Genomic DNA, 24,122 nt, shown 5'->3' with positions numbered 1-24,122 from the left:
TTCTGTAATGGTTGCCTTTCCGTTCAACTATGAAAACCTCGGGCCGCGTCTAATGAAGTTGGCCGGAAATGGCCTAGTAGCTACGATTCGTAAACAACATAACTGTTAGTTGTTGACAAAATTACGGAATATTTATATTACCACGGACCTGTGTGTTAGAAGGTCCATCATATTATGAAAAAATTACTACATATATACGATTACACCGTTTGGAATACTTACTTCTACTGAACCCAAAACTTTTAACTGTAAAGTGCATAATTAAGCCGTTTGTTGAAGGGTTCCAGCCGTCAGTATCTTAGTTTTAACACTCCTAATGATTAGACACACTTTATGTCGTAATAAAATAAATATTCCGTAAAAAGTGTATTTTGCAATCCATGAAATAGCCCCTTAAAGACCGTTTCCATACACTAACGATACTGCTACATATACAAAGGACTTTTCGTTCGATTCATTGCATTATGATACCGCAAAGAACAATCTTCAACAGCAGTTATTGCTATTGCTGTTGTATACAAACTATTTACCATTTTAATTTTTTCCTCCTGGTTGTACAAGGATGCATATATGATTATTCTATATAAATACGTACCTTCAAACACACGGGATGGCAGCACATACCTTCTCAATTATGTTCTGGAATTAAGCAGTAGCCTTACCAATTCATAGGTTAACTGTTTGCATGTTATAGAAACCATGCGCAATTATTTAAAATAAACACGAAAGAGACGTTTTTCAAAGTTTCTGGTGAAAGGTTAATTAATATGCTTTAAACTTTATCTCAATGGAGACAATTCCGGAAAAGCGGACCACAAAGTTATTGTTCTGGTACTTTTCATACATGAAGCCTGCTTTAATTATAATTATTGACGCTTTTAGGCACATTCAATTAGTTTTCAAAGAGCAAGCAATCTGACAAAAGTCAAGTTTAAGTTGTAATACTTGTCAAATTAAAGAGAGTATGAGTAGGCGGATCTAAGATTTGGCGTTAAAGGAGGCTATAATTTACGGGCGCAACCGTTTGACATGCGCCCCTCCCTCAGAACCGAAAGTATATGGCATAAACAGTTTGCATGGGGATTTGGGGTTACTCCCTCCAGAAACAATTAACGATTTGTAATCGGAAATGTTGCATTATGAGCGTATTTTATACCTTTTTTAATCCAATTTTTATATAAAGAGTACAATTAGACGACCCGGCGCGTGCTCCCCCTCTAAATCCGCTAGTGCGTATTGTTACTGTTTTGAAATGTATGAAGTTTGAATTTGATATCTGAAATGGTTTTGAAGCTAATTAAACAGCAACATGGAATATGTAGACAGACAGCATTTATTGCCAAGAGCTTACACATATTTATATGTTTACTTGCATATTCCATTTCAATAATATTCATGATGGTGTTATTGGTGTAAACTCATGCAGATGAATGTAAATGGTTGGCAAATAAGCAAAATTATTCAACAATACTTATAATGTAATATAAAGCTCATTAGCCAACAATCTAGCGAAGACTGTCAAATCCATTTTTTCTAAATCATGCATCTTACATTCATCATGCTCATGTGCTTTGCCTAAACTATCAAATTTGTTATCAATAAGCGTGCATAAACTGGAACCACAAGTTTTGTGACAATGCATAGTAATTCAATCGTGAGTTGATGGTGCGTAATAAAGATCTCATTTTTAACGAAGAATCTTGAAAACACATTTTCGTGGAGGTTCGTCAAGAACAAGTAATGTTAAATGTTATTTTCTTACTTAAAATGCACGCTTGTTCGGATTAACACTTTTTTCTCTCTCGTTTTTGGAGTGCCTTCATTAAATTTCATTTTGCACAGTACGATTAGGATTATTTTTCTGTGAGTACTGAAAACATATGAAAAACTGGATGAACTTTTAATGTGTATTTTACTTTTGCACCTCTTAAAATCCATTTTCAACACTATTTTAGTGTTATTTCTTAAATCCAATTCATGTGCTATTTTCTGTGGACTTTCGCTCACTAATACTAAGATCCGCGCTCTCGCGTTAATTTGTTCAAATGTTTTCGGTTACTCACTGTTTTGAAATTTCCCCGCACTAAATTTCAAGTCAAACGCCGGCGCGCACATGACTGCGACACAAATTCAACATAATTTCCGAAATAACATGACGTTCGCATACAATTTGGCGCGCTTTTCTGAAAGACAACACTAACCTGTCATTTAATATTCTCTTTAGACATATAAAACAAAGTATACTTGTTTGTTTAGTAAAGATCGCAAACTATTTCAACTCATGAACACCATCAGTAAATATTCACTCGTGGCTAGTTATCCTCTATATAACTGGCATTGTCAACTTACATTGGTCAAGAAAGTACACATGCTATAATATATATTTTAAAATACATTATATATATATACCTTTAAACATGTAGTAAGTCAATATAAATTTAAAGATTTTTTCCCTTTTATTGCAAGCTTAACATCCGCACCACTTGGTATGCATAGTCTGATGGACGTTCGGCCACAAAACCTCTATGCATCTGTGATTCATATTTTGTTCTCTGCCTCGCAGTTCTTTACTGTATCGTCTCTCTGTGTCCCCGTATTTACTAATTCATTCGATTCGTTTTTTACCAAACTGCGAGTAAAATGTATTTTTTTTTACATGAACTCCCTTTCTGAGCATTGGAACCAGGAATGCCGATAAGAATTTCAAGAAAATAGTATCACTTTAATTAAGCCTTTAACAGGCCACAGCCTTGTTCTGTTAGAGGTTGTCTTTATCATTTAAGCATTGCCAAGGTCTGTTTCTTTACCTTTTCGGTCCGTTTCAGTGCGGTTTTTCCTTGTGGTCTTTCGACGATGCGCCAAAGTGCTTATACTTCTTTCTCTCATCCCAAATAAGTAGATCCAAATATTTGGCCTCGCTGCAAATCATAATTTTGCCCACGAGCATAGATAAAAAGTACCAGTATGGAACTTTTTTCCACTACGCAAAACAGAATTCTAGCGATTTTACTTTACCTTGTTTAACTGAGCTGAGAGAAAAATAATCTACCATGCTGGCTGGTTGAAGAATGATTCACCCCATCCCTCGTGCATGGCCTTTTGCTAGGTAAACCACGTTGTCGCGAAAACATCTACGCTCGGATTGGGATGACCCTATATTACATTTTCGGCCATGGCTTAAACTTGTCATCCCATATAGTAGAAAAAATACTTTTCCACATTATAATTTTCATCGTTTCCTGTTTCACACCAGGTTCATTTTCAACATATTTTTTCTCATACGCATCAGCATCATGCTTATTTGGAACTTTCTTGGACATAACTAACAAGAGCACTGCCTATCTCTTCTCCATTTCAGTTAAGAACAAGATCCCTGAAGTCCGCCGCTTTACACTCTACCATGACGAACAGAGAAGATCGGAAGGTCGGAAGTTGATTATCTGCAGCGTTGCCATACTGTATCACATGTAATGGCAACTCAAGTCAATATCTGATTTTTTCATAAGTATGCGACGACTTTGGATGGGTTGCACACTTCCAGTACAGGATACTGATGCGCCCTGGCACATACGGATAATGTTAATCAAGTAGACTTAACCTTAAAATGACTGTATTCGTATTGATTAATTAATATTTTCTTTGATAATATCTGTGATTTCGCAGAATGTGATGCTGTAAACCAATTATTACAGATGCAATGGCTTATAATCTGCAACGTAGCATAGAAAAACTCATGTCGTAAATGTCGTAATGTTCATTATTTTAGTAGATATAATTTCATGTTTGGCATCCACGGATTAAATGTCTCTGGTTTAATAGTGCATGGTTTACTGCAAATCACATTTTTTGCAATTAAAAGTTCACTTCAAACTTATCACATTTAACGAGTCGTAAAATTATTAATTACGCATTTATAAGAGAGATTCACGATTATTGTTGATTGCAAAGCGTAAAGATGCAGACGTGTGATATTTCAGCTAATGATTTCACGTTTTGTTAAGGCTTTAACGCACACACCTGGTAAATGTTAATCCGTCTGACATTGTTTTTGTCACTTGCAAGTCATGGTTTGCATGGCTATTTCTTTCTAAAGGATGTAACTTTTCGTTGTTAAACTCTAGGATAAACAAAGCACTGTTTTGCAATAATAAGGTTGTAAATGGTGTCAGGTATAAGGTATGTGGGTAAAGTAGCATGGTCAAACTTAGTGAAAGGGATAACCATCCTTAGTAATTATTAAAGAGTTATCAAGCGTGCTGGGGCGAGGCAGAGTCGTCGGAAAGCGCGACAGAGGGACGGGCATCGCGCGAGGGGCGAGCCCACACAATACTAAACATATTTTTACGTAAGTATTTTCTCTTAATAAACCGATGGAATTCGATGAATGCCTTTTCACTAAGTGTCTAATGGATAAAAAAATGCGGCCATATATTGGTGATATCCACTCAGTTTCAATGCCCGTAGATATTTGTATCTTTTTCATTTACTCAAGCTTTAAGCACTCCTATTTAATATCTTATATAACCTACATTTTGAGAATAAGGGTGGTTGTTCTTATTGATCTTCATCACTGCACCCATCCATCTCCGAAAAAGCCGACTAAATTCGCATATTCACACAAACTTAGCTGTGTAATAAGTAGTTGGGCCCGCATGGCACCCGGTATACTGAAGTGGATACGTCAATGTATCAATTGCATCGGTCTGATACGAAAATCTCACCAATTAAAGACTGTACATCTTGTCCAGTACTTTGTTAAAAGTCTGTTTGAATTCGACGTATGGTTATTATGCCATCTAACAAGATCTCAGAACATTATTGGCTGATGTTATTGTCCAGTTTCCCTTGCATCACTGGTGCCGAACAACATAATTACATACAATGAAATAAATCAAAATGAGCCTTGACAAGAAATAATACGGTTAATCCATGCATGGCGATCGGCGAGTGAATAAAGCAACGAAATACATTTTAGTATTTAAGAACATACTATGGTCAGTGTGTGAATACCACGTGAAAAATTACGTAATATATGCTACGTCGGAATATTGCTTAAAATGAAGATTAAATAAAAAATGACTTTTCCTTTACTGCACCATTTTAAATGAAACAAAGGGCAGTCTATGCCGCTTAAAGAGCTCCACCTTTGTTTTTAAGCGGAGTTTGATAAGGTGATTAGTTTCATCAAACACTTCGACAAACCTGTGTCCAAAAATGTTTTGACAGTGCTCCGCCAGTAGGCCGTATTGTGAAAATGTTTGTCGAAGTCTTTAAAGAAATTAAACTAAAAATCAATTTTTGGTAAAAGACCGAAGGCGGGGCTCCGTAACGGCATAGACTGCGCTATGTTTCATTTTAAATGGTGAAGTAAATGAAAGGTTATCTTTGTCTTCAATCGAATTAATATATTGGCTTCCGACGTAGCATATATGACGTCATTTATCACGTGGTATACACACACTGATAGTATATTGTAATGAATTTGTTTCTAAAGAAAATGAATGTAAATAAGACCTTGACATGTCAATCTTTATTACTTTTCAGAAGACGTTCACACAATTGAATACCATCTAAAAACATGTTTATGCTACAAAGTAAACCGCTTTCTTTTATCAAAAGCTCTACATACAAATACAGCGAACGATCTTAATGACAAATCATCATTCAAACTGCACACTCATATCATGTGTTCGTTTATACATTTCAGAATAAATTCGACAATAAAGATAAGAGAATTGGAGGAACGTGTGTATATGAAGGACTGTAAGTAAGGAACGACCGCTTATTCGTGTCAACCGTCAAGTCGATGACGTCTAAAAAAGGTAATGTTTTTTTTTTAAATTATTTAGTTTGTTTAAATTAATATAAGGCTTTTGAATAATATACGCGGTAAAAATTGTCGTGCGACATAACGCGTTAAAATGTCTACATTTTAAAAACAAATATCTATCAGTTTCAAGTGACACACATTTGATGATGTTGTGAGTCAAATAAAATGGCTATTCAGGGTACTAGTTATTTATAACGGTACCTATCTTGAAGGGGTTAATAGAGGCTGATAATCATGACTATCTATTCAGAACTAATAAACTTTAAACCTACTAAATAGGATGGATGCATACACCTATTTAATCATCTTAAAACCTTAAAAGTTACAGTAAAGGCCAAATATAGACGCCTCCATTGAAGGTTAATTTAGAGACGACCGCTTAAATAACCTCACTTGAAAAATCTGTACTGTTTTCCGACAGAGAAGAGCATGCATAATATGGAATATATCCCCGCAGTTTTACTGTGTGTAGATATGTGAGCCAACAAGTCACATTGTCAATGTTGACACATGTCGGCATGGTTATCATTTACACAAGTGTTTAGCTTTCTCACTAAATGCATCCTCGGCACCCCAGCGTATCATAACCTATATGACATAGGTTATGATACGCTGGGGTGCCGAGGATCATGACTAAATAATGTCTTTACAACCAATCTTTGTTATTGGTATTTATCCTTAAAAGCCGACTCGAACAAAATTGTCTAACATAACAAACACAGCGGAGTACTAAGTATTCATGGATTCGCATGTGAAGATGAAAATGTAACAATTACATAGATCCGTGACTGGAAGCGCACCAAATAAATACTTTGCATCCTATAGTCTTGTTATATGTCTTTGGCGTTAACCCTGTGCATAAAACAGGTCTTGTCCCTGCAGTTTCCCCTTACACAATACTGCGGAATCAACCCTCTTTGTGGTGATATATTTACCTAGAAATACATACATTTAAGAAAATTATTATTACATTTTGAGGTATTGTTTTGCAGAATATGATGTGAAAGTACACATGTAATTGTATTATGGTTATTTCAAAATGTTTAAAACAAACCATGAACACTAACCATATGCAAACTTTCTTCAGACTAATGTGTATGAGATTATAAGTATATTCCATGGCCGAGAGTGTAAGATAGGTTCATTCCGAACTTAGCGTATGGTGTTTTTCGGAAACGAGGTTTACCGAGTTTCCGAAAAACACCCTGCGCGAGGGTCGGGATGAACCTATCTTACACGAGCGGCTATGGTAGATGCTTTTTCTCCCACCTCAGTTAAACAAAATGAAGTAAAAATGTTTTTTTTGCTGGAACTCTTTTGTGCTTAGTGAAAATAATTACGTATGGATATGCGAGTATTCGTGGTTACCGTGGATATGCGCGCAGTGATTCAGATTATGTTTATAGTCAATTCGGTTATTAAAAAGTTCTAAGGAGAGTTTGGCATTATGTCTTGAAAGGTGCGTGAAAACTGTTTAATGGTGACATTTGAAGCGAGAAATAATTAATAAGCGTTCTAAATATTGCCACAAGACAAGGTTTCCTTGCTCTTACAGACGACAGTCTTCAATAAGGGAGTTAATTACAATGTGGTGACCATTAAAAAGGAGTTCCATACGGGCTTTTTATCTTCGCCCGTAGAATATCTAGCAAGGTTAAATTATTGGATCTACTTATCTGAGGCGGGAGAAAATGCATGCTCATTGAATTAAAAATACATATGACAATATAGTAGCTGCTGATAAAAATACGAACATAAATTAGTATTGTATGTACCATAGTTTACTTGGCCATATAATACATTTATTTATGAATTTGATATTACCAATTGGTATAAGGAAAATTGAAATTTAGCAATTGATACATTTTGAGTATCTCATTAAATCGTTTAAAAATAATAGGAGAACACATGGCGTCACTATCTTCACTTAAATCTCAGTTAAAACGTTTTCTCCATCATCCTGTTCACGTCCAATGATAGTTTTCACTTCGAATGAGTCAATACATATGATCGAATAAACTCTCAACAAATCCTTTATCATCCCCTCCTCTTAAAGAAATAGTTTCAAAAGTCACCTCGACATCCCAGATGGAGCTATTCATTTCACTGTGCATATTATATCATCCGTTTTTAACCAAATACGATCCTCTGAATGCGGTCATTTGTACATTGATTTTGGCTTCACCATGAATTTCACACTCCAATTTCCCTTTCAGTCTCATATATTTTGACGATTTCTCCGATATAACAACATCATTCATAGACTGCAGACATTAAGTCTGAAATATCGGTCGGGTTCGCAGTTGTGTTTTCGCTGCTTGAAGCAATATCGGCCATTTTTTGTTGTGCTCATGCTGTTTGAAGCCCTACACTTAATTAATCCGTTTTCTGCACCATTCACAGAGACAAATGTGTGATATCACATGATGACTGTAAGAAACCCTTAAGCAAAGGCTACTACTGAAAGATGAATGTATGTATTTGATTTTTTGAGAATCGTTGATCATTCCAACAGGATGTTGTCGCATTATGTCTTTCAGTGGCTTTGTCTTAGTCCGATCTTACTTGGCCTGTGGTTCAAATGTGCCCACAGAAACAAATTTGACATTCTTCAAGCTTTAAATGTATGCCCAGTTGCAAAAGTCCTTTGCATATTGAAAAGCAGTGGTGCATTGTCTTATTTTCTCATCTGCCATTCGCTTCACAGTACCATCCAGGTCGTCGCATGGCCCTTTGCCATGACCGTGCCCAATATTTTTTTCCATCTGGCAACTAGATTATAGGTCATCTGATGGTTTCCTACTGTGTGCAAGATGTACTTGTTTCTGTATTGACTTGAGGACGAGTCTGTCCAGTAATGTACCTTCATTTTAGATTAAATTAGTTTCATCAGCGGGACTATATGATCCAAAAAAACACGTATTGTGCTCGAAGAACGTGACATGTCATCACTTACATCAACATTACTGATGTTTTAATTATCCATCGTTCTTAAAGTAGGCCACGATATGGTGCAACGTCACCATTTCACTGATTCCATTAAGCAGTCTGGATTCTTCAGGTCAAACTTTAGCACTGTGGCATGGTTGGTTGTATAACCTTAACAGCCTGTTCCTCGTCTTATTGCTAACATTTTAATCTTCTATCTTTCTTTTTTCTATTGAAGCAGCAGGCGTGTAATTGCTCTTCTGTCGGACTCTCTATTTCCTTAAAAAAATTCGCTGCCTGTTGACTCTGTAAGCCTTCTGTATTATAGACCCTCATTTTGCTATATATGTGTTCAGTAGAAAGGCGTTCAAACAACAGATCGACCTCGAAAAGTTTTTGTTAGGAATGGGCTAATACATGATTCAAGATTTAAATTCCGTTTAAAAATATTGGAGTCAACAGATTCTTGTAAGTCAGTTCTTCAAAGAATAGTCAATCCCGCCCTTCCATTATACAAAACAATCAAACCATTTTCGGAAGGGACAAAGCATTCGCAGAAATTTCGGAAATCTAGTGATCTCGCGTAGAAGCCATATCTATCAACATAACATGTTGTTTGAACATGGCTATTTACCACGGTGTATGTTAAATACAGTCGTTAAATATCTACCAATTTCACCGTTCAAAATACAAGCTGGCATTGACGGAAGTTGACGTTAAGCGTGGACGTCATGAATGCAAAGCATGGTTTTTAAGTCATTAACAATATTCACAATATCTAATTTTGAATGTGGTCACGTAGTATCTGGCTTTGCATCTCCCTTCATATTATATAATACAAAAACAAATCAGACTCGGCAAAGTACGGATATACCTCAGTTATACATCATGTCGCAAGGACTTATGAAGAGTTTATCACACTAAGCTATCATTCGTCGAAGAATTTATTTCTATGCCATTAGAAAATCTTATGTATTTTACCATTGTATCCCTCGTAAATGTGAAAAAATAAATACTGATATGATACGGATAACTGTGATCTGCCATCTATGACATACTATTGCAACATTTTTGCGCGTCACCGAAGCTTCATTTAGATGTAAATAACTTTTTTCCAAAAGCAACACAATAAAGCAAATACCTAGGTGTATGCGACTATATATTAATAAAGCGTTAATGCAAAAGAAATATAACATTTAAAGATTCTATGGCCGTCCAGGCTTGTTGGAGCGTCTTGCCAATGGTGGAACGTTGGTAGTCGCGGAGGGATATATTTTCGAGTTCGAGCGGCGAGGATATCTGCAGGCCGGAGCCTATGTACCGGAAGTTATTCTGGAACATCCGGAAATAGTCCGTCAGGTGTACGAAGAGTTTGTGCATGCGGGAAGTGACGTTGTTCTTGCACTTACGGTAAATACTAAATAGTGTAGTTTTATATTGAACCGTTTACCTTTATTAATATTATCAACTGATTCTATTTGCTTTATTTGCTTACAGATATAACAGGTGTCTCATCACATGTTTAGTAAACCGGTACATTTCAGAAACAAACAAAAAATGGAATTTATGTACATGTATAAATGTTAATGATTATCAACATAACTTAAACAAATAGATCATGGAGAATTTCTTTTTGTCATTAGTACTACACGCACCGGGAAAAGCTGCGAACGATTGGGCGGGAGGGCGACCTTGAGGCTATGAACCGCGTGGCCCTGCAGATGGCGCGGGAGGTAGCGGACCAGCATGACTGTCTTATGGCCGGCAACATTTGTAACTCGGCAGTTTACGTGGCCGGAGACCCCGAGTCACACAAGATCACAGAGCAAATGTTTAAGGTCTGTCCACGCCTCTAAACGCCAGCTCCACACTTTACGGTGGTGCAAAGAAAAAGAGCTGTCGACACTTCCGTGGTGGAGCTGTGCCCTATGTTTTCATGAACAAACGTGAGTATGATTTATATTTTATTTGATAATTTCATTTAACGGACATATTTCGAAAATCGGAGAATGTGGTACCGTGTAAGAACACTTCTACTGTAGGCTGGTTACTATTTCGTTTCAATATTGTGTAAACTGTGGTGCCAGGAGCTTTTCTCCCGACTTGTGCATATTTTGAGATCTGATTGCATAGCAAGTACATTTCGGTGCTTACACACCCCGTAAGAACATTCTCACACATGCAAACATAACTGTTATGTACAGTACCTATGCCTGAACACAACAAAACTGATAAGCACTTCTCAAAAAGGAAAAAATGCACATATTTATAAAACTGGTGGCGCTGTTGCTTATATATACTTATAGATACTTATAGTTCTATGGTAAAATTAACAGCACCTAGCCTTTTGTTTTCAAAATAGTTTTCAGTAAGGTTAAGGTAGTTTGCGAAGAGTTTTGATTCCGCAAGTACAGTGTGTGTATACCACGTGATACATTGCGTCATAAATGCTACGTTGGAAGACAATATTTTGATTTGAAAAAAGACTTTAAACAAAGATAACTTCACTTTTTCTTCACCATTTTAAATGAAACAGTCTATGCCGCTAACAGAGCCCTGCCTTCGGTCATTTACCAAAGTTTGATTGAGAGTTTAGTTTCTTTAAACACTACGACAAACCTTTTTACAATACGGCCACAGTTACTTGGTATTTGGACTGCATTTTTGTCCAGTCGAGCTACCTGATTCGAGCGATTGGTCCCTAGGTTGATCTCTTGGGCTGAGAATCATAAAAAATGTGTTTTAGTACTCTATGATACACATTATTAAATATTTTAAAATTTCATACAATCTTAACATAAGATTGTATGAAATTTTACAATATTTAATATGTAAAATTAACGACCAAAAGTGGATTATTTGTTTATTATGTGTATCATAGAGTACTAAAACACATTTTTTATAATTCTCAGCCCAAGAGATCAACCTAGGGACCAATCGCTCGAATCAGGTAGCTCGACTGGACAAAATGCAGTCCAAATACCAAGTAACTGTGAATACGGCCGTCTGTCAAAGCACTGTCAAAACATGATTTTGGCAAGAGGTTTGTCGAAGTGTTTGATGAAACTAATGACTTTATCAAATTTCGGAAATAAAACAAATGCGGGACTCTTTAAGCGGCATAGACTGCCCTTTGTTTCATTTCAAATGGTGTTGTAAAAGAAAAGTTATCTTTGATTTAAGTCTTCATTTTAAGCAAACTATTGTCTTCCAACGTAGCATATATGACGTAATTTATCACATGGTATACACACACTGATGTAGTATTCATAATCAGCATAATGTTCAATGAATGGTAAACATAGCAACTTTTGTATTCATTCCAAAAGCGTTAACTTTTTTAATACTCGATAGCGCCACCACTACTCGACAGCGCCATCACTAAGGCAACAGCGCTACCACTTTTATAAATATGTGCATTTTTCCTTTTTAAGAAGTGCTTATCAGTTTTGTTGTGTTCCGGCATAGGTACTGTACATAACAGTTATGTTTGCATGCGTGAGAATGTTCTTACGGGGTGTGTAAGCACCGAAATGTACTTGCTATGCAATCAGATCTCAAAATATGCACAAGTCCGATTCGGGAGAAAAGCTCCTGGCACCACAGTTTGCACAATATTGAAACGAAATAGTAACCAGCCTACAGTAAAAGTGTTCTTACACGGTACGATCCCCGATTTTGGAAATATGTCCGTTAAATGAAATTATCAAATAGAATATAAATAATACTATGTTTGTTCATGAAAACATAGGGCACAGCTCCACCACGGAAGTGTCGACAGCTCTTTTTCTTTGCACCACCGTAAGGTGGTGGAGCTGGCGTTTAGAGGTCATGCTGTCGTGTAATCCAATACTTTGGTTGAAAACCGGTTTTAACAAGACAGACAAGTTTTTGTAATTAGCATTGGAAAGTCTAATTTGTTAGGTTCTTCGAAACGAGACGGCTAAATAAAGAAAGGTATGTACGAATTCAAACACGCTTTAAACAACTATATGTGTGTACAAATACTAACCTGTTTCACAGTATGATCTTCCTACAGGAGCAGATAGAGCTGGCTGTTGAGTTGGGTGCAGATTATATCGTGGGGGAAACGTTTTGTTGCTATGGCGAATCCATGATGGCGCTCCGCTGTATACAGAAGTACGGAAACGGTAGGCTACACGAAGTGGATATTACATTTATGCAGAGTAGTTTTTGACAGTTAATGTGTAGTTTCTTTTCTTTATGAACAAACATTTTATAAGAAAAATCGACCACCATTAATAATAATCTTACATCTGGTAAAATGTAGGTCATACAACATGAACTGTGGTTTCGTTATTCATACAACTATGTTTTGTCCTTATCCCAAATTTGCATGCACTCTGATTGTCAGTGCCTGCGGTGATCACCTTGTCCCTGGGGACAGGGGATCTGATGCTGGACGGAGTCAAGGTCAAGGACACGGTGCTAGCCCTGGAGGCTGCCGGGGCCGCCGTCGTCGGCTTCAACTGCGGTCGCGGACCAGAAACCATGCTGCCATTCATACAGGATATCAAGCCGCTGTGTAAGGTACTGGAATGGTATTTATTATACGAAAAAAACTCTATGTGCCATTAAAGTGTAAAACATGACGATTCTGTACGTAGCTACACATACGCGTGAAAATTGTAGTTCAGTGTATCAATTATTTGCGAGATTGCACTTTAAACTTTTATTGCACGACGTAGTTTTGAAGGTAGCCCACACGTTGTCGTATAAGATGTGTTTTGTGACTCTTATAATATGATTGAGCTGCATTGCTAAAGAATGGTCCGATAAGCTTGGTTTTCAGAAATCTAATTATCAGACTTTTATATATATCGTTGGCGCCAACACGCCAGAACGTGATGTTAAAATCAGCCACTATATAAATTAAAAAAGAAATAAAATAAATATTCGTGTTTTTCATATAGGTACCATTCGCGGCCCTGCCTGTGTGTTACCGGACTACACCCGAGCAGCCCTGTTTTCAGTCGCTCACCGTCCCCGGAACAAGTGAGTTCAGTTAGGAAATACAACAGTTTTAATGAATCGCTAATCTCATTATCTGAATTAAGTCACGTACCGTGTTGAAATATAACATGCAAGGCTCAATTTGGTTTTGTACATTATATTGCCGACATAAAAACAAAATACAATAGTTTTGCAAAAGGGAAACAAAGTGCAGTTTGTGTGAGAAATGTCTTTGCAACAGATAATCGCGCATTTCCGCTGGATTTGTGCGCTTGCCAGACGAGCCGTCAACAGATTGATGAATTTGCACATGCGTGCCGGAAGTTGGGCGTCCAGTACGTGGGCCTGTGCTGCGGAAACTCCGCCCATCTAACAAGAATCGTTGCCGAGGTGTACGAACGTACGCCGCCAGCCAGCAAGTAAGTGTAAAAGTTATATTAGCGAGATTGTTTTATAACTAATAAATACCTATAACCATCCGTTGATAGGAAGTAGGTGATTATTATCCATATAGTTATGCCGGACACACAATATACCTCTGTCACACTTGTATGCCACGTAAAGAGTTTCTTCTTGTAGGTATACGCCAGACATGTCCCAGCACTACATGTTCGGGGATAAGTCTCGCTTCCGGAAGGAGTTTACCGAGGGGCTCCGTGCCTCGAAGGGAGGCGACTTCGACTAGATACATTTAGATGCTCTCTCGTTAATGATGGTGTGCTAAAATTATTGCATCAAATAAAAGGGTTTTGCGTGTATACGCGTTCGCCACAATTTATTATTCGATAGTTTAGTGACGATATTTGAGCATTCTCCCGTCAGATAATAGCTCATTGAGCTCATGTTTCTTCTAGACAAATACCCGACTTTAAATAAAGATTCTTGTATCGTGTATCTTTTTGAAAAATAAATTTCTATTACCTGACCCATGCAAATCGTTTGCCTTGATTGTTCAGACCTTTCATGCACGTAGCACCGTTCTGCGCTAAAAACTTCTATCACCATTATTTTGAGCATATATCTCCATCATCGTCATCATCCGACGTCATCGTCGTCGTCATAAAGAACAGTATAAGCAGTAACAGCAGCAGCAGCAGCAGCAGCAGTAGCAGCAGCAGCAGCAGCAACAGCAGCAGCAGCAGCAACAACAGCAGCAGCAGCATCAGCAGCAGCAGAATCAATCAGCGACACAGTAAACAACTTAATCAGGATTAAAATGTGAATAGTTCATCCAAAACATCATAACATACATAATACAATGTCCATATCAGCATTAAATGCAATTCACAATCAATCTATCCGAGGTATTCTTTTTGCGTAATAAATATCATTTTAAAGTTCCTATCGGCCGATCTTAAATTCATTTTGATTGACTGTTAAGATATAACCTTTTCGACGGGTCTTTCATCTTTCGCAAAACGTGATACAATTCCAATTTAGTCAATTAAATGTTTGTATTTAATAGGTTTTCATGGATTATCTGGAATTGCAGCACATCATTGAGAATGAAGTTTATAAAATGTAATAGTTGAAAAAAATCACTGTCGCCGAATTGAGGCTATGTATCACCTTTAAACTAAATTCAGCGATCTTTAAGAGGTGTTTTGTTCAATCATTCTTATTGAAATTCGTTTTATCAAAAATACAAAAAACAGTGAATTATTTGAATCTAGAAAAAAATATTAAATCTAGAATGCTTAGACCAAGTTGAGATTGATATCTCATATCAACACAGTGCATTGACTCTATACACTATATGGATATGCACGATACACCGTGACAGTACATACACTGGTGTTATATTCTATACCAGTATATACTGTGCACGGTATATATTCTATTCATTCTCAGAGGTGTTGAAGCAGTGCTTCAACACCCCTGTCCTCTATACAATGTATACAGCCAGAGATTTTGAAGATTTACTTCAACTCCTCTGTTATAGTCTATATACATTGTGGAAGCGTGCACTATACTCTATTCATTGTCAAGAGGTGTTGAAGCAGTGCTTCAACACCCCTGTTCTCTATACAATGTATACAGCCAGAGATTTTGAAGATTTACTTCAACTCCTCTGTTATAGTCTATATACATTGTGGAAGCGTGCACTATACTCTATTCATTGTCAAGAGGTGTTGAAGCAGTGCTTCAACACCCCTGTTCTCTATACAGCGTATACAGCCAGAGATTTTGAAGATTTACTTCAACTCCTCTGTTATAGTCTATATACATTGTGGAAGCGTGCACTATACTCTATTCATTGTCAAGAGGTGTTGAAGCAGTGCTTCAACACCCCTGTTCTCTATACAGCGTATACAGCCAGAGATTTTGAAGATTTTCTTCAACTCCTCTGTTATAGTCTATATACATTGTGGAAGCGTGCACTATACTATACTCATTCTCAGAGGTGTTGAAGCAGTGCTTCAACACCTCTGTTCTCTATTCAATGTATACAAACGGAGATATTTGAACAAAAAATGGAGAAAACTGCACAAAAATAATTTTGATGAATTTATGTCATATCAGGCAACATATTTAATATACTTAAATCATAGAACAATTATATGCGCAAAAAATGATTTTTGGGGTAAAATGTTAAAAAAAATTAAATGAAAATGACAATTTATGAATTTTGCCAATAACTCTGCCTTATTTTGCAATAAAAACACCAGAACTACTGCAGCTAATATATATCATTTAACATTATTATATATTATATAGAAACACAGTTTTTTTTTAAAATATGATTTTCGGGGTAAAATGTATGAAAAATTAAATGGAAATGAGAATTTCTGGAATTTGCCAATAACTTTTTCAAATATTGCAATAGAATGACCAGAATTACTGTATTTGATAAATAGTACAGTTTAATATATCAAAAGTAAAGAAACTATGTAATTTTGTGAAATGTGAATTTTGGGGAAAATGTTTGAAAAATTAAATAAAAATGAGAATTTCTGAAATCGCAAATTATTAGCACAAATTTTGCAATACAATGACCAGAAATTTTACTGTATTCAATAGATACTATAATACAGTATAACAAACCTAAAGTGTAGAAACCATGTATTGTGTGAAGTGTGATTTGGGGGGTAAAATGAAATTAAATAAAAATCGACACACAGCAGTTATCAAACAACACAAATAAACAAAAATCATTTATGTGCATTTTTCTGAAATTGTCTCCTTAATTTTTGAAGCTCTGCATCAATCCTCTGTCAAATCAATTAACCTTGTTCTCTGTATTCATTTATGATGATCCCCTTTTAGTTAATAAATCTTTTGAAATCATTGAAAATTGACCTTTTTCTCTGTCACCTGTATGTCGATGAATTTTATAATGCAGATATTTGCCAGACTCGCAAAATTCATAACAAACCAAAAGCCCAAGGCATTTTTTCAAGAATATAATGCGACAGTCACTTGGGTGTGGAGCCTTGCCCAGCAACGTCTACATTTTTAAATTGTCATAGCCTAAAATCATAGCCTAAAATTGTCATTTCCCGACATGCCAACATTTAGACATATCCAACATGATAACCCAAACTAAGGTCTCCCTAGGCTAAATACTTTTCCAGCTAGACACTAGAATTGGACCTACAATATCGAAGATGTCCATAAAACCCAATTCACATAACAGGACAGGAGACCAGGACAACCAAAATACATGGTTGTCTATGTTATAAACAAACAAGACTATGCATTTACCATAACTGTATCTATTTTGAACATGAACAGAACATTAGTAAATTTAATCCTAAGAATCTGATGTCAATAATCCCGTACATGTATGTATATCTATGTCCATCAATATGATAAGAAATGGAAGTTTCTTCTAAAACATACACAGAAACAGCTATTGTTCATATAAACCATAACATAAGGTGTCTTATAATTATGTCAACAAGAGCTGTCTTTGGACAGCACGCTCAATTAAATGAGGCTTTGTCTTAAAAATGAATACAATAATGATGTAATATGTGCCTGTCGAAAGCAATAAAAAGAGTCAAATTAAAAAGTTAACTAGAAATGCTGCAATGCAACAAGAACTTCAGCCTTTATTGTGAGATTCAGTTTTAAATGTATTAAAACTGAAGTTATTCAGTACCAAGCATTTTTCATTTTTTAGTTACAGTGACCATGACCCTAGGGACCCAAATCAAATATAAAAATGAATGGAAATTTTGCCTTTAGACAGTTATTAAATGGTAAATAATATTTGACAGTTATCTATGTACATCTACATTTTAACTTTAAAAAGAGTTCCTTGACATTAAATGATCATTTGTTTTTATAAACAAAAAAATAACAAAACAATGTGGCGAACAGATCAAGAATCTAGGTTTAAGAAGTGACATTTCTAGAGGCTTACCATGTGCTCCAATATGTATGGAACTTAATAACCATGGTTTTATTGAATTTATACTGTCATATAGGGTAATGTGCAATATAGTTAACAGAACACTCAAAAGTACAATGAAACATTTAGGTTAGAAGTTAAAATATAATTAGACAATTAGCCATAATTGACCAAGTCAGTATGGAAATTAACAACAGAACAAGGTAACTAAAAAAAAAAATATAGATTAAAAATAATAATATATGATTTGCATTCATTTAATTCAAGTTTAAAACAAACTTTTAATAATGAGCTAGCTCAATTGTTACTAAGCAATGTGCTTTATTGCTCACCTCAGAACCAGACACATTATTTGTTTCAATAATATGTTCACAAGATTTTATTCACTAAAATATGTGCCTAATTATTAACTTTTTACATGTTATGCCTTATTTGTTGAAAAGTCTTGCTGGCTAAGTTGTGATTTATGATGAGGAAACAATACCTCTATGAATAGCAATTTTTAAGGTTTTTAATACTTGACTTAGTGACTCCTGTTTCATATTACCTACATTCATTCTTTAAGGAAAGCTTGGGAAGAGAATATGGCCTATAAAACTAGAACATAGTTTTTTTCTAAAACTTGACCAAATTTCATTCATATAAAGTGGAACTTGAGGCCACTCTAATCAAACACATTTTGACCATTAAACAAGTTTCACCTAATATTATTTAAATGTTGACGAGAATAAATACTGACAAATATCATGAAAAATTATATATATAGTTTCTGAAGCATTTACAGTTTATATTATTAGAACAAACAACCTACATGCTTTTTGTCCAACCTGAACAGTTATCAATCTCTACTAAGATTTTTTTGGTAAACATATTCTGGCCAGTATGAATAAAGACCAAAGAGACAAGAGCTGTCACAGAGACAGCGCTCTCGACTATTCCGCTGCTTTTCAGTGTAAGGATTGAAAAGTTTTGGCGAAACATGCATGGATCACTGTTAGATAAGATTTCAATGCAATACATGATGTGCGGAGATATTAACATAAATGTGGTCACATGCAAAATTTTAACCAGAATTTTTATCTAACTTAATTATTCAATTAGGTTGGGTGGTTGTATAAAGTCTCAATGCAATTCATACAGTAGTTGCTGAGATATTAACCTATGTGTGCTTACATGCAAAACCTTAACCAGAATTTCTGAGTGAAATAATAAAGGCAAGTATTTGCATTAAATGCAAACTATAGTTATATAACTTGGAAAATTAAGTAGGTTGGATGGTTGAGTACCATTGTATCAAGTCTCAATGCAATACCTCAAGCAGTTGCTGAGATATTAACCTATGTGTGCTTGCATGCAAAACCTTAACCAGAATTTCTAAGTCAAATAATAAAGGCTTATTATTTACATTAAATGCAAACTAGAGTTATCTTACTTGTTTAAATAAGTAGGTTGGATGGTTGAGTACCATTGTATCAAGTCTCAATGCAATACCTCAAGCAGTTGCTGAGATATTAACCTATGTGTGCTTGCATGCAAAACCTTAACCAGAATTTCTAAGTCAAATAATAAAGGCCTATTATTTACATTAAATGCAAACTAGAGTTATCTTACTTGTTTAAATAAGTAAGTTGGATGGTTGAGTATCATTGTATCAAGTCTCAATGCAATACCTCAAGTAGTTGCTGAGATATTAACCTATGTGTGCTTGCATGCAAAACCTTAACCAGAATTTCTAAGTCAAATATTAAAGGTCTATTATTGGCATTAAATGCAAAGTAGAGTTATCAAACTTGGTTAATTAAGTAGGTTGGATGGTTGAGTACCATTGTATAAAGTCTCAATGCAATACCTCAAGTAGTTGCTGAGATATTAACCTATGTGTGCTTGCACGCAAACCCTTAACCAAGGGGTGACGCCGACGCCGACGCTTGGGTGAGTAGTATAGCTCTCCATATTCTTCGAAAAGTTGAGCTAAAAATGAGTCCCCATACTAAAGTGTTAACACTGTATGAAACTGTTAATGAAAATGAAGGACAGACTATGATCAATCACAATAGTTCAACATGAGCATTTTGTACTGTGTTGAGGTAAATGTTAATCATCCAACTTATTTAAGGGTAATCTATTTTCAAATCTATAATGTATTTGTCTGTTAAAAGTTAAAATTGGTATATCATTCCAATTTTAGTGAATCTTTATGTGACGGATGTCTTGTCCATTAAGTTGCCTTCAATGAAGATTTTGAAGTCAGACTGTCTCTTGTTGGATGTGGGGAGTTTTCTGAAAGAAAAAGGAACATTAAGCAATACATAAACACAGTTCCATTGTTGGCTTCAAATATTGAACTATTAAGGAGCTTTTCATTCATTTGTGCCATTGGCTTCAATGTTAAAATTTGATAGTTACCCCATATAAGTATCATTTGAAAGGGCTTTGCATACTGATTACTTATATGTAAAATCAATGACAAGAACATATTTTCACCTTGAAAAGTTATTGCTGGCATCCCAAAATCACATTATTGTTCATCAGATACATTAAGTTATTATCCATCTTGCAAAAGCTCTATGGTTGATTTTGAAATATGATAGTTCTTATACATATTATATCTTAATATTAAAAATTAGCCACACTTTTTGTGATATAGATTTTATACATATGCACATAAAAATATGTAACAAAAAATATACAAATAAATAAGAAATGATAAAAACACACAAATCTTAGTTTATTTTACATTGATAGATAGTTCATATAAACTATGCTAAACACAGAAAGAAAATAATTGTTTCTATTACAGGATTTGAACCTGGACAATTAATTTTAATGTGAATGAGCATATTTGAGCATGATCACAACTGTGCATTAAAACAAAGGATAACATTGAAAACTAACAAAGGGCAACTACTACAAAAAAAATCTTGAGTTATGGTTTCTGTGCACTGCACTTCTGCTAAAGGAGATCTATCTGTACATATTTGAAGTTTGAGATCAACACCTCAAAGACTTTTCAAGTTCTGCTGCAGACAAAAACTCAGTATGAAATATAACAAAGGGTTATTACAAAAAGAACTGTAAACAGAGTTATTGTCCCTTAACACTGCACTTCTTCTCAATAGGGATCTATCTGTATATGAAGTTTGAAGTTAATACCTGGGGGATTTATGCTCAAGATTACATTCCGTGCACACGCACACACACGTGCACAATTACACAATTACTGTATCCACTTTGCCTTTTGGCAAGGGATAATCAATAGATTAGTCCTCATCATCACGGTCTTAAACAAACATGATGAACATAATCATAGCATGCATAAAACAGTTTACAGTTGTATCAAATCTGGAATAAAAACTGTACCTAGATAAATTTGTAACAGGTGGCGATCAGTCATCACTTTCCTGTTTCCTGTTTCTCATTGTGTCATTCCTGTATCTCATTGTGTCTTAGTTGGTTTAGTACAACTCTGGCCTGGTCAACAATTGCAACAACTGAAAAACAACTGAACAATTAGCAAAAGAGAACTTATACCTTAAATGTACATAATATATTGCTACTAAAAAATGACTCATACTGTCAAACACTTGTTTCCATGAAAAACTACAGCTATCACCTATTGTAATAAGTGGTTTCACTGAGAGTGATGTTTGCTTTTAAGCATACAGTAACCAATTGGGCAATAATTTTAAAACTGCCAAGCACAAAATAAACATAAGAAAATAATCCTTAATATACCAAAAACAGAATAGTGTTTTGTTAAATTAAAGTAAAAAATGAAAAAAAGTTATGAAGAGAAGAAAAAAAATAAAAAAATATAAAGATAATAATCAAAGGTTTACAATTATTTGACTACCATACACAATTTAATGATTCATATGCACAGCTATTTTTCTTATCACGTCCAATATGTGCATGAAGTTTGAAGTTAATACCTCAAAAACATGGAAAAGTGAAAGAAAAATAATCAAAGACCAATAACTCTAAAATACCATAAACAAAAATGTTTTTTGCACAGCACTTCTCCTCAACATATTTAATATGTGTTAGAAATCTCAGAAGCATTTGGAATTATGGATAAAAGAAGACTTGTCCAAATGAACCCTAACCATCAAGTGGTAGGAGTATAATAGCAGAGACAAATCATACATATATGTCTTTATATTTAATATGTCAATGAATGTTTGAACAGAATAATTATGTTAATTCTCATTTCTTGGCTTACCTCATATTTATATTGTTATACATAGAATTAATCCAAAGAGAACTTACCATTCACTGACAAGATTTCCTCATTATACACAGGAGTATCTTCATACTTTTAGAATCTCTCCATTTTTCTTCTCCATGGGAACTGCAATGCATAACACATAAGAAAGGAAATCAAACAATTGCATTTTTTTCAAACAATTTGTAGAGAAAAATAAAACATGACTTCAGACACAAGCAGAATTATTTGCATTTATTTTAAGCAAGTTACAAGAGTAACTGTACCCTATGCCATCTGAGTAAAATCTGCATGCAACAAACATGTGCATGCAAAATTGCATGGACTTTCATTTATTTGCTTAACAGTTACTGTTTCAATTAAACCTAACAACCTGACCAAATACTTGAAATATCTTACACTTGAATACATTATGTTATACTAGTAAATGACATTGAGTACATGTAAATATGTGTTAAAAATCTACCTTTCAAATCCAATGCTTTCTTTGCATCAAAACGTTTGTCTGTTTGCCCTTAAATTGGTCCCTCAAGAGTATCTGGTCTGAAATAAATATAAAATTCACCTACTTTTAAGCTAAAATTAGCTATAATACTAACTTGGCTGATCTTAGGAAAAATGAGTCTTAAAGCTGCACTTTCACAGATTGACTGTTTTAACATTATTATTATCTCAGAGAATCAATGCCTTTAATTGCTAACAATAAAACAGATGTCATGTATTGAGAAATCATTTTTCTGAAAGTGTTCAAATTTAAGTCACAGAACAACAATTATGAACGTACATATGAAAAACAGCTATCTGATACTTTTTCAGCAGTTTTAAATCATGGTTCGCGGACATAATTTATGCACTAACATTGCATGATTCATTCCATGATGAAAAAAAAAGTTGTCAGAATGGTAAATCTGTGAAAATGCAACTTTAATAACAATCCCCAATAGTTCATCCCAAAGACTTGTTTAAAAGGGGCTGTAATCTGTTTAATGAAATAGCGGAAAAAAAAGAAAATTGACGAAAACTGACATAAACTTGGTATCTATGTGTACAATGCATTAAAACTTACTAACTGAAGTACTACATAATTTACAATAAAAAAAATTCGCCAATATATTACAAGTTAGGTATAAAGATTAAATATTCCAACTGTTTAGGATAAGCCTTCATAGCACAGTGGATACAACACTGGACTGCAATTTTGGCGACACCGGTTCCAACCCATTCTCTGACTTGATATTTTTTTTTACATTTTGCATTTTGGTAAAAAAAAATTACCATTATGATATCAAAGATCAAAAGATTTTTTGAATAATTGTCCTGAGATTCTTTACAGAATATTTTTTTTTTTTTTTTTTTGGGGGGGGGGGGGTGGGGGGGATCCCACCCCCTTTCTGGATCCGCTAGTGTGGGTTACTCCCGTAAAATGAACTGAATTTAATTTGGTGCAAAGCTCTAATAAAAATTTGTGTATTCAATTAAATTCATAAAACTAATTAATGTAAACAAACCATTTGCAACTATCCCTGAATAACTTTTAAATGATAAGTGATTATTTTCATTTGCATGATAACTAAGAAAATATAAAATAACACTTGAGTGTCCTGTATGGTATCCCGATATAGTCAATACTTACAACTTACATGTGCAGGAATCAGGAAGGAGTTCCATTCTACCAACTTAATACCATTCTTATTTGTCGTCTTCTTAACCGGATGCTTGAATTTTTGTAAACAAACCCAATGAACCCTGCATCGTTCCACTAGACTTTCTCGCTTAATATTTACGCTCGGTCGTGCCTGTACGAAGAA

General features: G+C 35.0%; 1 protein-coding gene and 1 long non-coding RNA gene across 4 annotated transcripts; one reads left to right on the top strand and one right to left on the bottom strand.

The window, feature by feature from the left end:
• The first annotated feature begins 1,667 nt into the window (after positions 1-1,667).
• Positions 1,668-14,657, top strand: LOC128218132 (betaine--homocysteine S-methyltransferase 1-like). Of its 3 annotated transcripts, none has more exons than XM_052925684.1 (10): positions 1,668-1,737; positions 3,359-3,467; positions 5,708-5,822; positions 9,978-10,168; positions 10,402-10,596; positions 12,798-12,909; positions 13,134-13,309; positions 13,693-13,774; positions 13,974-14,151; positions 14,312-14,657. In XM_052925684.1, the coding sequence occupies exons 3-10, from the start codon at positions 5,807-5,809 to the stop codon at positions 14,415-14,417; spliced, it is 1,056 nt and encodes a 351-aa protein (XP_052781644.1). In that variant the 5' UTR covers positions 1,668-1,737; positions 3,359-3,467; positions 5,708-5,806; the 3' UTR covers positions 14,418-14,657. The 3 variants fall into 3 exon arrangements, with proteins under 3 accessions (XP_052781644.1, XP_052781645.1, XP_052781646.1); XM_052925685.1 differs by lacking the exon at positions 1,668-1,737 and adding an exon at positions 1,776-1,863; XM_052925686.1 differs by lacking the exons at positions 1,668-1,737; positions 3,359-3,467 and adding an exon at positions 4,232-4,345.
• A 2,773-nt stretch (positions 14,658-17,430) lies between these two features.
• LOC128218508 (uncharacterized) lies at positions 17,431-24,094 on the bottom strand. The gene is made up of 5 exons (XR_008258395.1): positions 23,948-24,094; positions 22,781-22,857; positions 22,359-22,440; positions 21,450-21,580; positions 17,431-20,369 (listed from the first exon to the last, which is right to left on the bottom strand). It is a non-coding gene; the product is annotated as an uncharacterized LOC128218508 (long non-coding RNA).
• Positions 24,095-24,122: the final 28 nt, after the last annotated feature.

This window comes from Mya arenaria, chromosome 14 (assembly GCF_026914265.1).
Source record: "Mya arenaria isolate MELC-2E11 chromosome 14, ASM2691426v1".
Classification (NCBI taxonomy): domain Eukaryota; kingdom Metazoa; phylum Mollusca; class Bivalvia; order Myida; family Myidae; genus Mya; species Mya arenaria.
The sequence above is the reverse complement of the archived record's forward strand: the minus strand, read 5'-3'. Positions and strand labels throughout refer to the sequence as shown.